The sequence below is a fragment of the Artibeus jamaicensis genome, unplaced genomic scaffold, assembly GCF_021234435.1.
Source record: "Artibeus jamaicensis isolate MK-2021 breed Jamaican fruit bat unplaced genomic scaffold, CSHL_Jam_final contig_468, whole genome shotgun sequence".
Taxonomy (NCBI): domain Eukaryota; kingdom Metazoa; phylum Chordata; class Mammalia; order Chiroptera; family Phyllostomidae; genus Artibeus; species Artibeus jamaicensis.
This window is the reverse complement of record NW_026521846.1, coordinates 471,672-484,268: the sequence shown is the minus strand read 5'-3', so window position 1 is coordinate 484,268 and position 12,597 is coordinate 471,672. Positions and strand designations below refer to the sequence as shown.

The following is a 12,597-nucleotide window of genomic DNA, read 5'->3' as shown; positions in this document are numbered from 1 at the left end:
TGAATATTGGGGTGCATAGGTTCTTTTGAATTGGTGTTTTGGCATTCTTAGGATATAATCCTAGCAGTGAAATCACCAGGTTAGACAAATACCATACGATCTTACCTGTGAGTGGAACCTAGTCAACAAAACAAACAAGCAAGCAAAATATAACCAGAAACACTGAAATTAAGAACAAACTGACAGTAACCAGAGGGGACATGGGAGAGGATAATGGGGGTAAAGGGGGAAGGGTTTTCAGGAACATCTATAAAGGACACATGGACAAAACCAAAGAGGGGTAGGATCAAGGGTGAGAAATAGGGGTGGCTGGGGTTCAGGAGGGAGTGGGGGGTGGGAAATGGAGACAACTACACTTAAACAACAATTTTAAAATGTGAAAAAAAATCCCGAAAAAAAAAAAGCATGCTGTTTGGCCTCTTGGCAGTTTAGTTTCTCTCTCTGTGAAATAAAAATTGTGTTATCTACCCCATGGAACTGTCATAAATATCAAGTAAAATAAAATATGTAAAATATTTATCATGGGTCCTGATACTCAGTAGATATGTGTTTCCTAGATACATTCTCAGAGAAATAAAAATGCAGGACTTTGATGAATTTAGCTCAGCATACAGAACATTTATTTTGAAGGGGAATTTATAACATTTCAATTACATATCAAGATTTAAATCTGTCAAATATACCCAGCAAGTCCACTGCTAGGATTATATCTTAAGAATCCTAAAACATCAATTTCAAATAACCTATGCACCACAATGTTCATAGCAGCATGATTTACAATAGCCAAGAGTTGGAAGCAACCTAGGTGCCCATCAGCAAATGAATGGATCAAAAAAATTGTGGTACATATACACAATGGAATTCTATGCAGCAGAGAGAAAGAAGGAGCTACTACCCTTTGCAACAACATGGATGGAACTGGAAAGCATTATGCTGAGTGAAATAGGCCAGGTGTTGAAAGACAAATACCATATGATCTCACCTTTAACAGGAAGCTAAACAACAAAACAAACAAGCAAGCAGAAAAAAAAAAAAACAAAGAAACTGAAATAGAGAACAAGGGAACAGTGACCAGAGGGGAGAGGGAAGGAAGTTTCAGGGGAAAAAAGGGGAGGGATTTGGAGGAACAAATATGAAGGACACAGGGACGAGAACTAAGGGGGGTGGAAATGGGAGGGAGGTGGGGAGCACAGGGCGGGGTGGGCTGGGATGGGAGAAATAGGCAAAAAACTGTACTTGAAAAATAACTAAATAAATTTTTTAAATGCAAAAAAAATCTGGCAAATATAGTAATGAGCAGCCCTGACCAGTGTGACTGAGTGGGTTGTGTGTTGTACTGCAAACTAAAGGGTCACCAATTCAATTCCTGGTCAGGGCACATGCCTGGGTTGCAGGCCAGGTTCCCAGTTAGGAGTGTGAGAGAAGCGACCAATTGTGCATTGATGTTTCTCTCCCTCTCTTTCTCCCTCCCTTCCCCTCTCTCTAAGGATAAATAAATAATTTTTTTTAAATACATAATGATGTGCAAAGGAAGTGCACTTTTTAGCTTTCTATTTGCAAACTATGACCCCACCCCATTTCAATTCGGTGCAGTTTAATTCAATTCAATTCAATTATGATCAAAAAAACAATTTTTGATTCTGCTATTTGTCAGAAGCCCAACAAAATGAGTAACAGGTGGTTCTATTCTTGAGGTGCTCAGCACCTAAAGAGAAAGGCAGATATGTAAGTGTGTCTGTGCTACATAAGGAAAAGGTATGCTGAGGCACAAAGGAAGAAAGGCTCCCTCTGTCCAGAGGGTCTAAGCAAGAGGTGGCATCTGAGGCAGGTGATTGTGAGAGAAGATCGCCAAAGGCACAGAGTGGCCAAGCACACCCCGTGGAGGTGACTCAGGAAGATCACAGTGTGAAGGGCAGACAAGTATAGAAGCTGGGCAATTGTGGAGCACAAGACTCAACACATACAAGGTTTATATCAGAATATAGGGGAATAACAGGAATATTACTAAAGTGAAGGCCTAAACTGAGGCTCTGCACCTTTGGTGGCAGCTATGCACCTCCCCACACCACCTGCCACCATCACAGAATTCTCTAGCTATGCCCAAAAGGAGAAAATCTAAAAGTCAGACTGATAAAAATGTAGAGCTGCCGGGGAAGGTGACAGGAGGCAGAGATGGAGGAAGTCAAGGGTATTTGAAGAGCCAGCCAAGGCATGTGGATTGATTGCTAGGGAAAGAAATGGGTCAGGACAATGGACTCTGGAAGAAGTGGATCAGGGCAAGGGTGGAATCTTAAGGAACTGCCTCAGTCATATGGAATCAGAAAACCAGGTGTGTCACTTCATCCCTGGGTGGCCCCAGAACCTACTTTTGGTCCGCCTGTCAGTTCTGTAAGTGGTGTCTGTAGAAAGAAGGTGGACACGATGAGGTAGACCTCCGGAATATGAACATGGTGGGCCAGAAATTCATTCAGAACACGGAATCCAGGAAGGAGGCAGGGGCTCTGGTCAGGCATGGGAACGTGGTTCTTCAGATTATCTATTGATCAGGAATGGGCACAAAATCCAACTGAGAACAACTGCAATCGATTCTGGCCAAGGTGAGGATTGGTCACATGAGGAAATTCCCTGCCCCTTACTCATACTATAGAAATTCTAGGTAGAAATATACACATGAGCACAAGAAAATTCTCAACAATAATTCCTTTCTCTATTCCTGACATACTCATTTTTCATTCAAACACAAATATTTAGTGCCTACAACCTTGAAGTCCACAAAGTAACTTTATATTAGGCAACAAGGACACAATATTACCACAAAATGTACAGAACCCCAGGCCCTCACCAAGTATCTACAATAGTGGAAGGGCCAGGCATGAAGTGACTAAATATCAACTAAGTATATGCTTATCTTTATAAATAAATAAGCATATTTATATGCTTATAAATACACTATAAAGGACAATAATAGGGGCAAAGAGAATACAATGGAGGTGCCCTAGTTCAAGTGGGACCCACCCTTCCTAGAGAAAGTGGCATTTGAACTGAGACCTTGAGGGTAAATCCACATCAGCCAGGAGACGCCTGCTGGTGTTGTGGGTTGGGAGAACATCCTAGGAACAGGGAAAGAGCTAAGGAGCCTTTGAGAAGTAGAAGAAAGTCCCCCGTATCTGGAGAGCAGTGAGGCTCTTGGGAATCCTAAAAGGGAAATCAGAGAGGGCTAGGCTGATTGGGAACCAGGGGTCAAGGTGATACTACTGCACAGGACTCCTGCAGGTCCCAAGCAAAGAGGAAGAAACAGGCAGATCCCACGCCCCACTTGAGGAGATGGTGCCCAGCCTCATGAAGATAAGCGCACACTCACCCATCATGATATCCACGCCTTTGGAGCTGCATTCCACCCAGGATCCTGCAGACAGGCCATCTTTGAATCGCATGAGGAGGTTAGGGCTTGACAGAAAGTGCAGCAGCAACTTCAATCCCAGCACAGTGGTGCTGGAGTTTAGGTGGCCTTGCAGGAGCAGCAGAAACCAGTCGGGCCCTAGGCTCAGGAACACCTCCTCTTTCACCCTAGGTGGCCAGTAAATTCAATGAATATTTCATTCCATGTGCCAGTAAATTCAATGAATATTTCATTCCATGTGCAAATGAAATATTCAGAAAATATGAATAATAGCCAGCCTCACCTGTCATCTTGGAAAGGCAAACTAAGGTTAACATTCGGATATCACTCAGCAAAATACATATTGCATTTAAAAGAATGCTAAACAAAATGCTGGCAAAGTTGCTGAGAAATAGGTGAATTTATCTATTTTTCTTAAAGATTTTGCTTATTTTTAGGGAGAGGGGAAGGGAGGAAAAAAGAGGGAGAGAAACACCAATTTGTGCTTGCCTCTCACATGCCCCCAACTGGCCCACAACCCAAGCATGTGCCCTGATTGTGATTCAAATCAGCAACCTTTTGGTTAGCAAACTGGCACTCAATCCACTGAGCCACATCAGCCAGGGCTGAATTTGTTTATTAATGGCTGAAGGATAAGTTGGTGGAAGGTTTTCAAAACAATTGAAAACTGTGTATCAGTTGCTATAAAACATGCAGGCTCCTTGATAGCCCTACTCCACTGATATTCACACTCACACAGTGTCTGCTAACCACCCATCTAATTGCAACAATATAGCTGTATAAAACACAAAATGGTTATTTACTTCCCTTTTGACCATACGCTGGTCAAAACTAATCTAAACAGAATAGTCCAAAGTTTCTGCATCTTATCACTTTAGGAAAAAAAATCCATGATTTACTGTTACTTTAAAAAATGAATTTTAAAATTATGGGGCTGTAGAACACAGACTTGCTAGAGGGAAGTGGAAGACAGGGAGGTGGGTGGTGTCTTCTAGTCCTGCCTCTGCATGGAAAACGATGACTTTGTCAGAACTTTTGATGTATTCTGGTCATTTTCCTCAATGATGGTGGTGGTGACAGTGATGGTGATGGTGAGGACAGCAGTTAGCTTATAAAGTATTTATATTATCTTAGGCACCATGCTCCAGACTATCACATATTAATTTTCGTCTATGGCAAGTACTTATTTTAGTCTCACATAGATGAGTAGAGAGTTTAAGTTACCTCCCCTTGGAACAGAGCAGGGATTTGAACCCAGAAGTTCTTACAACTGAGCCCAGGTGCTTAAGCACTACATTACATTAATTTAAAAAAAAAATAATGCAAAGCAAAGGTTGAGACTAGCATATCTCCAAGTTTTCCAGTTCTACCATGTTTTGATTTTAGCAAGGTGAAGACTTAAGGGCTGGCAAATTTTTAAGCACTGTTTGCAAAGCTGTTTTTCTAATGGGTAATACATACTCCTTCTCCAAACACACATAAACCACAAAATGTCAATTTGGCAAGAGCATAGATCTGAATTAACTTGCTCAGCACCACATTCTCGCATCAAAGAACAGTGTCTAGCACATAGTAGGTGTTCAACAGTTAGTTGTTAATTAAGTGACTCCAGGATTGGATGTCAAGCAGACAGTGGGAGAGTTAATGGAACTTTATGATTACACATGGTGTCAAAAGTTGATTGAGAGGAAGTATTTCTATTTTCCCAAAACTTAGGAAAATAACTAAGTAACTAACAGTAAATAGCAGAGGAATTTGGTGAGCCTTTGCCTTGATAGATGTTATTTAGGCTAACCATTTGTCTGCAAAGTAAAGAACATCAAATCAGTAATTGTCACAACTGCCAAAACAATAACAATTATACTAGAGCAATGGTGACAAAAGGAGCTTATTGTAATTATACCAAATGTGTTTCTAGCTACTCTGCCCATTAAACATTTTCACTAGAATATCTTAGGGCAATGTCTGCTTTATTGGGTGGGGAGAATATAATTTTCTTTTTGACTAGAGCAGGAAACATATTGCAGAAAGCCAACTCTGAGATGCTAACCTTTTCATTAAGAAAACGTTTTAACACCACACCCTGTACGAGGCAGCCTCATTCCAAATCACCCTTCCGGAAGCTACTTACTCAGAGGATAGATGAAGTTGGGAGGAAGATATCACACTGAACAGCAACTCCAGCAACTGGTTCCTGAGCCAGATTGTCTTTCCAGATGTTTGGCTTCCAGCTACAAAAGAGAAAATTTAGATTTGAGAGTGAATGCTGTAAAGAGACATATTTTCTGCAATAAGCAATCATGTTCACAAAATGCTCATTTCATTCAGGACTTAGGGCATGGGTGGAACTCCAAATTTTGCCGTTCAATTCTAGACTTTAATACAATGCTTTAAATTTTTTCCAGATGTATTCTTCAACTTCTCTTTAACTAGAGATGTTTTTAATCTCCCTATCTTCAGAAAAATACATCTTCCAATAGAAAATTTTTTTAAAAATTATAGGCTGCAACATTTCTTGATCATCCACTAGCTGCTTGGTATTATTCCAGGCACTGGGGGTAGAGTGTGAAGACTATGGTAGTCAGTATTGGTTCCTGCTATCACAGCCTCTAACCTAGGCCTTTGGCATGTTGATGCTACAATAAAAATAGAGCTTGAGTTAGAGCAAGAGGTATATAGATCCGGTGGAAAAAGAAACTTTACTTCTGAATGTTATTATAGCTTTGAAGGACATGTGAACACTGTGCCAATAGAAGACGTCTTTACAAAAGTTTCAGAATGGAGTCCATATAAGAAGGAGGGTTAGCTAAGTAAGCTCACTGTCAGCCCATTATCCATTCATTTATACCTTTGATTAGCCAGTTGTTTTGCAATTAATTCAGGGCACAGACACCAAGCTATAGAAATAGAACTAATGAAGTAGCTTGAGAAAGTGAAGCCAGGTTCCTCTCTATTTGGATTCTGGCTCAATTTCTTATTAAAGTCCTAATATCTCTGAGCCTCAGTTTCCTCATCTGCAAAATGGGAATAGTGATTCCTACTTTTTAGTCCTGCTCTAAGGAGAAGAGAGAACTAATTTAGATTTAGTAATGCTATCCAGGAGACTCTTTTGCAATGATAAAAATGTTCTATATCTGTCTGTCTATGTAGTAACCACTAGCCTCCTGTAGCTATCAAGCACTTGCAATGTGGCTAATGAGACTGAAGAATGGAATTTTTAATTGCATTTCAATTAATTACAATAAAATGGCTGCATGCATTTGGAGGCTCCCATCTTGAACAGCACAGGTCTGGAAGGCCCAGGACAAAGTGGACAGTAACTGTTCCCTCACACCAGCCCTAGCAGAGTGAATGTGGAACACAATATAGCTGCTATTCTACCTGGTTAGAGAGAGACACACTCAAAAAACAAACCAATCACAAATCTGTGCAATAGAGTAAGTCCAAGGGCTTTAGAAGCCTAGAGGAGGTGACTTAACATGACTTAGTGGGGCTAGAGATGGCTAATCTAAAGGGATGAGGTAGGGAATGGGAATAGAGGAGGACAGATATTCCTACACAGGGAACAGCATGTGCAAAGTATTAACAGAGGACAGATCATTACACATTAGGACCTGCAAGGGCTTCAGAGTGCTGAAATTGGGGTTCACCAGGAGAGCAAGTGTGGGAAGATTCAACCAGGAAGGTAGACATGGGCTGGGCATTGAAAGATCCCACCAGCTGGTCTACAGAAAACTGAATTTTATCCTGGAAGCGATTTGAAGTTGTAAAGAAAGAATATACAGTTTAATTTGGTTTGTGACCCTAACCATAAAACTATGACCTCAGAAATCACTATTTGGAACAACTTCTTCGCTGTGGATGTGGTCCCCTTCCTTTGTCTTAGCCCCTCCCTCTGCAAAATGGCCCATAATGTGTGGCTGTCAGGCACTCTGTGAGGGTCACCCTGCTGCCTCAGACTGTCTTCTGAGAAAGGTCTTCTCACCAGGCACAGAGTACCCCAGATCTTCATCCATGCAGATCTGCCTCTCATCCACTGATGAAGGCTTGAGAGTGTACACGACAAACACCGCAACCCTTAATACAGAGAAAGAAAGATACATTCAACATAGGGCTCAGTCATGTCTGCTGAACACATGTGAAGGTTTTCTATATAAATCCTCTGAAATGAGGTTTGAAATGTGAACACACAGCCCTGCTGGGGGGTCTGACACATTTACCACTTTCTTCAACTCTTGGGCCTGATCAGAAATCTCCTTGAAGGTTCCAAGGAATAGAACCTGCCAGTGCATTGAAGGGTAGTGATGCTGGGTTGAATGTGCTCGGGAGACACCTGGGGCCTGTATTCCCTCATGAAACAGTCTGAGGCCCTGCCCTTTCCCCTGGGAGGTTTGGTGTTGTACCTGAGCAAGTCCTGTATATTGAAGTGGCCCCTCAGCTGACAGTGCAGGATCGCTGTGATGGTGGTTATCTTGGAGGGGGTAAGGCCCGGCTCATTGAAGAGGAAGATGAGCTTGGGTATAAGCTGGGCCTGATGAGCAACTTCAGCATTCCGGGGTCCTTCCCTGGTGAGCCCAGGAGAGAAGCAGTAAAAGCTTTTACTGGAATGAACCAAATTTGCTGTGTTTCTGCTAAAAAGGTTTTCCAGGCTTTGCTTACTCTATGGTCCTCTGATTCCAATGCTCACTTGGCAACTAATCAAACTGCTGTCAGACACCCATTGAATAAGTGTCTGCCAAGTGCCAGGGCCACTGGGGACAAGGCTCCCATACCTTTCCACTGGCCCCCTCCAGAAACTGCCTTCAAAGACAACCCCCAATTATTGACTTTTAAATTCCCATCTTCAGGGAAAACTAATGGCAGTCTCAGAAAACTCAGAACAAAGACAGCAGACTTGAGTGTGACTGTGAGCACTTCCCAACAGCCAGGGGCATAGGGCCCTTGGTGAGCCTGTCTGGTGTGTGCTCTTCCTGCCACCCCAAAACCACAAAGTGGATGAACACACCACTGAAAGTCAAAGGGGAACCAGACAGAATTCAAGCATCCACATTCCCCTCCTTGGGCTAATCACAATGCAATTTCCAGTAAGTTCTACCCCCCGCCCAAGAAAACAGCTACCAGAGTAAATGCCTACCTCTTAGAAAACAACAGATACAGAGAGAAAGTGGAAAAGGGGAAAGACAAAGAGGTGGAAGAAGGATAATTTTGGTGAATTCTTCCTTCTTGAACTTCCATTTAGTTCTAACATGCTAAATTCTGCAGGCCTTTACATCCCTGATGCACAAAAGGCAGAGCAGCCCAGTTCTGTGTGTGGTGTGTCTGTTGCTTATAAGCCTCAGTGTCTTTCATGAGCTTTCTCATCACGGCACTGAGCAGGCCATTTTGTCTGTATTTCTTCTCCCTGGGACTGTATCTTGTTCTTCTCTGAACTTGTAGCACCAAGGAGCCATGTGAAATGGAAAGTTCATATGTTGGCTTCCCTGCCTCTCTTCTCCCTTATTCTGATCACAGCCTTTCGTTTTCTTTGGGAAACACTTTTAACTCCCCTCCACCTACCCCAGAGGTGAAGTCATGCTCCCAGCTGGGCCAAGTGACCGCAAGTGGCCCTGTAAAACTTCATCCTATTGCTAGGACTATGGAGTAAAAAGAAGCCCTCTGGGACTGTGCTGAGCAGAGGATGTGCTCTGAGGAGCCCAGCAGCTACCTTGCTGCCACATAAGGTCTGCTGGAATGACACTGGCAAGAAAGAAAGCCAGGACAACATCAGTGACAGATCTCAGAAAAAGTGCTATGAATGCTTCAGCCATAGCTGAAGATCTGCCCCATTCAATTGTATAAGCAATGAATTCTTTCTTTCTCCACTCTCTTTCTCTCTCCCTTTCTTTCTTCCCTAAGTTGCTTGAACTGTAGTCTTGCCACTTGCAACCAAAAGAGCCCTGACTAATTCAAAAAGTGACTTGGAGAGGTCACTTAGAGGGATAGTGAGCCGGGAGGCAGATGGGTTCTCTTTTACTGGCCTCACTTACTGAGCCCTGAGAAGGTGCTAGTTGCCAGGGCTAGAAAGCTGCCTTCTAAGGCCCCAAAACAGCAGGGAACACAGACGTGCCCCACGTACATGAACCACTGGGAAGGGTGTTGCTACAAACTGGATGTTTGTGACCCCCCTAAGTTCTTGTGTTGGAGCCTTACCCTCAGTGGTAGGGCCTTGGGAGGTTATTAGGTCATGAAGATGATGCCCCATGAATGGGATAAGTGCCATCATAAAGGAGGCAGTAGAGAGCTCCCATGTCCCTTCTAACAGGTTGACAGACAGTCAACCTGTTAAAGACAGACATCTATGAACCAGGAAGTGGGGTCCTCACCAGACACCAAATCTATCAGCCTCCAAAACTGTGAGAAATAAATTTCTGTTGTTCATAAGTCACCCAGTCTGTGGTATTTTGTTATAGAAGCCTGGACTGTTTAAGACAGACATGCTGCCATCAAGAGACTGAGTGCTCTGGGAGTGGGCAGGGACCATGGTTACTCAGCCAATGGCCATCCTGCTCTCTCAGTCCCTTTTCTTAGCATGAAGCCTTTGTCTCTAAGGCCTAAGCTGCCAAAGCCCAACCTACCTTGGTGATTGAAGGATTTCCACAAGGTGGGAAAACAGGGAGAGCTCCAAGTTGTCCACAGTGTTCATCCAGAGCTAGAAGACAGCAAACCACACAGTGAAACCAGGGCATGTGTGAAAAAAGGGGGTTTCCAGGAAGTTTGAACAGATAATGTGCTAGACATAGTATTCTTTCACTTGGAATCACTAACACAATTTTTCACCTCTGGAATCAGATCAAATTTCTTGCAGACAGAATATAAAGGGCTCCAGCCCTGGGGGAAAGCTCAAACATCATTTCTTGTCTTCTCATCTCTGTTTCTGCCTGAATCAGAAATTAGAAGCTGCATCTCACTTTTCTGGTTTTGTGGTATAGCAACTACACACCCAGTTTGTGCATGCAACACTTTCTTCATAAAACCTGAGCACAGCCCACTTTCCCTTCTGTACAACAGAACTTTGAGTGACACAGATGTGAAATGCACTAAGATTCCCAGAGTGAAGGTTATCACTCAGGTTGTTTTTATTCAGAGTAAACAAAATGCAGCTGCTAACTGTCCTCTAGGACCAAGTTGATGGTGAGCCTTCATGTCTTATTTATACACCCCTTTTAGAGAGCTCTATTATTTCATATCTCTAAATACTGTAAATGTAGAGGATTCAGATGTGGGATTATACAGGGCATTCATCTAACACCAAAAAGAGCTCACACTTACAAATTACACCATTTATGGGAGGTAAAAAGTGTCACACAAAGTCCTAAAATGATACCTGCATTTAGTAGATGAGAAGATTGAGGCTCAGAGACAGTAAGTAACTTGCCTGACAACCATCTATCAATTGGCACATTTGATAAGCCTGGTCTGTCCACCCATGGAGCCCATCCTCTTGCCCCCTCACTGTGTTCCCCAATCAGCTATATGTAGAGTGTAACCCATAGGGTCAATAATCATCCTCACTTGAATGAAGCAGGTGGCCATGGCTATGCTCTTAGGAGGAAAAGTAGAAGAGTCTCAGTGGACCCAAGTTTATCATGAGGCCCATGAGGGCTGAGACCACCCCCTGCAATCCCCAGGGCCTAGCATCACATCTACCTCATGGTGAGCACTTAATAAGAACTTGTTAATTTTTTTAAAGAGCAAATGCAAGAAAAATCAGGGTGAAATAAATTTATTTCTCTAAGCCAGAAACAAGCTGGCAGATTTCCATCCCCTGTAAGCACAGTCACTGCTCAGAGCACGGAAAGGTAGGACAGCTGCCATGGGAGAGCTTGTGTGGCTGATGTGGCTCCAGTGGGGGAGGGGTGACAGTCATGGCACCTCAAGGTACACATCAGTAGGATGCCAAGAGCCCTTCACGCTTGGAATATTCACTCACAAAGGGAGTTACAGAACACATGACACACCAAGCTCCATGTTGAGAACTGAGAGACAGAAAAACATGAACCTACCAATCTAGTATGCTGCTGGGCCCCTTCCCCTTCCCACCACAGCACAGCCCTGATTTGCTTTCCAGAACATTAGAACACTATGACATTTCCACAGCACATTTGATGCTGATAGCTCTTTTAGAAATTACTTCACATAACACCAAGTATCTAAATTTTGGGACATGAAGGTAATTGGATCTTTTGCTTGTTTTCCTGTCATATAACCTGTTTAGTAAGGACTTTATTGAGATGCCTGATTTATTTAAATATCAAATAAATAATGTGTCTAAGTGTACCTTCTCCCCACCTGAGATCACCTCACAGGCCAGAATGCACCAGCCTGTCTCTTCTTCAAAGAACCAAAAGCCTAAGACTTGAATGCCCTCAACTTCATGTCTCTCCTCCCTCTCAGCCGTCTGTCCCAGTCATCGAGGACCCCACCCCTCCTCCTGTAACCCCTTTACTTATCTCCAAATCCTCCCTCTTCTTTAAGGACTTGTGCCATCAATAGTAGTTTCTCCCTCTTGGTATTTTAACCACCCCTTTCCCACTACTTTCTCCTCCTTAGCCTATAGCCAGACTCAGCTCCTATCTTATGTCCTGAAACTCCTCCCCTCTATTTTCTTTTCTTCTTCAAAAAACTGTCTCTGATTCCATCCTCCTCCCCACTCTTCACCTGACTTCTGACCCTAGTGTTTACTTTTTATTAGGCTTGTCGCTGACCTCCAAATGCAATGTACACATCTCTGCCCTTATTTTACTTGATGTAGAAATATATTTGGGAAACTCTTTCTTTTCAATATTTTCTCAAATTTTTATTTTACCTTATTTCATTTTGCTTTACTTGGGTTTTTCATTCTTAACCTCAGCTTTAAAAGCACGAGCTTACCCGAAGAAATAGTTTACTCAGAGAGGGTAATGCCCATTGTCATTTCAGGAGCGGGCAGTGGGAGCCTGTATGAGGGGTTTTGTATGAGTCATTTTTGAGCCAGGCTGGTGGCTGGGGTGCCATGGTGCCTCAGCATGAACACAGCATTTTGGACCGGGCATGCTGTCCACTCATTCCTGTAGCAGAGCCACTTGTGCACGCCTCTTTTCCTGTTGTGCACATACCAGGCCCTGCTGTCTTCCCTCACAATCCTAAGTTCATCTTCAGATCCAGGGCCAGTAGAACCT

The 12,597-nt window shown here is 43.1% G+C and overlaps 1 protein-coding gene across 5 annotated transcripts in view; it reads right to left on the bottom strand.

Moving 5' to 3' along the window:
* Positions 1-12,597, bottom strand: part of WDFY4 (WDFY family member 4) — a 362,573-nt gene that overhangs the window by 204,953 nt on the left and 145,023 nt on the right. For 4 of the 5 annotated variants that reach the window (XM_053667357.1, XM_053667359.1, XM_037167947.2 and 1 more), the window contains exons 25-30: positions 10,015-10,088; positions 7,804-7,965; positions 7,386-7,477; positions 5,532-5,631; positions 3,362-3,567; positions 2,367-2,536 (exon numbers count right to left, since the gene is read on the bottom strand). In XM_053667357.1, coding sequence (XP_053523332.1) covers positions 2,367-2,536; positions 3,362-3,567; positions 5,532-5,631; positions 7,386-7,477; positions 7,804-7,965; positions 10,015-10,088 — 804 coding nt within the window. Of the gene's footprint in view, positions 1-2,366; positions 2,537-3,361; positions 3,568-5,527; positions 5,632-7,385; positions 7,478-7,803; positions 7,966-10,014; positions 10,089-12,597 lie in introns of those variants that run through there. The other variant, XM_037167949.2, reaches the window with a different exon arrangement.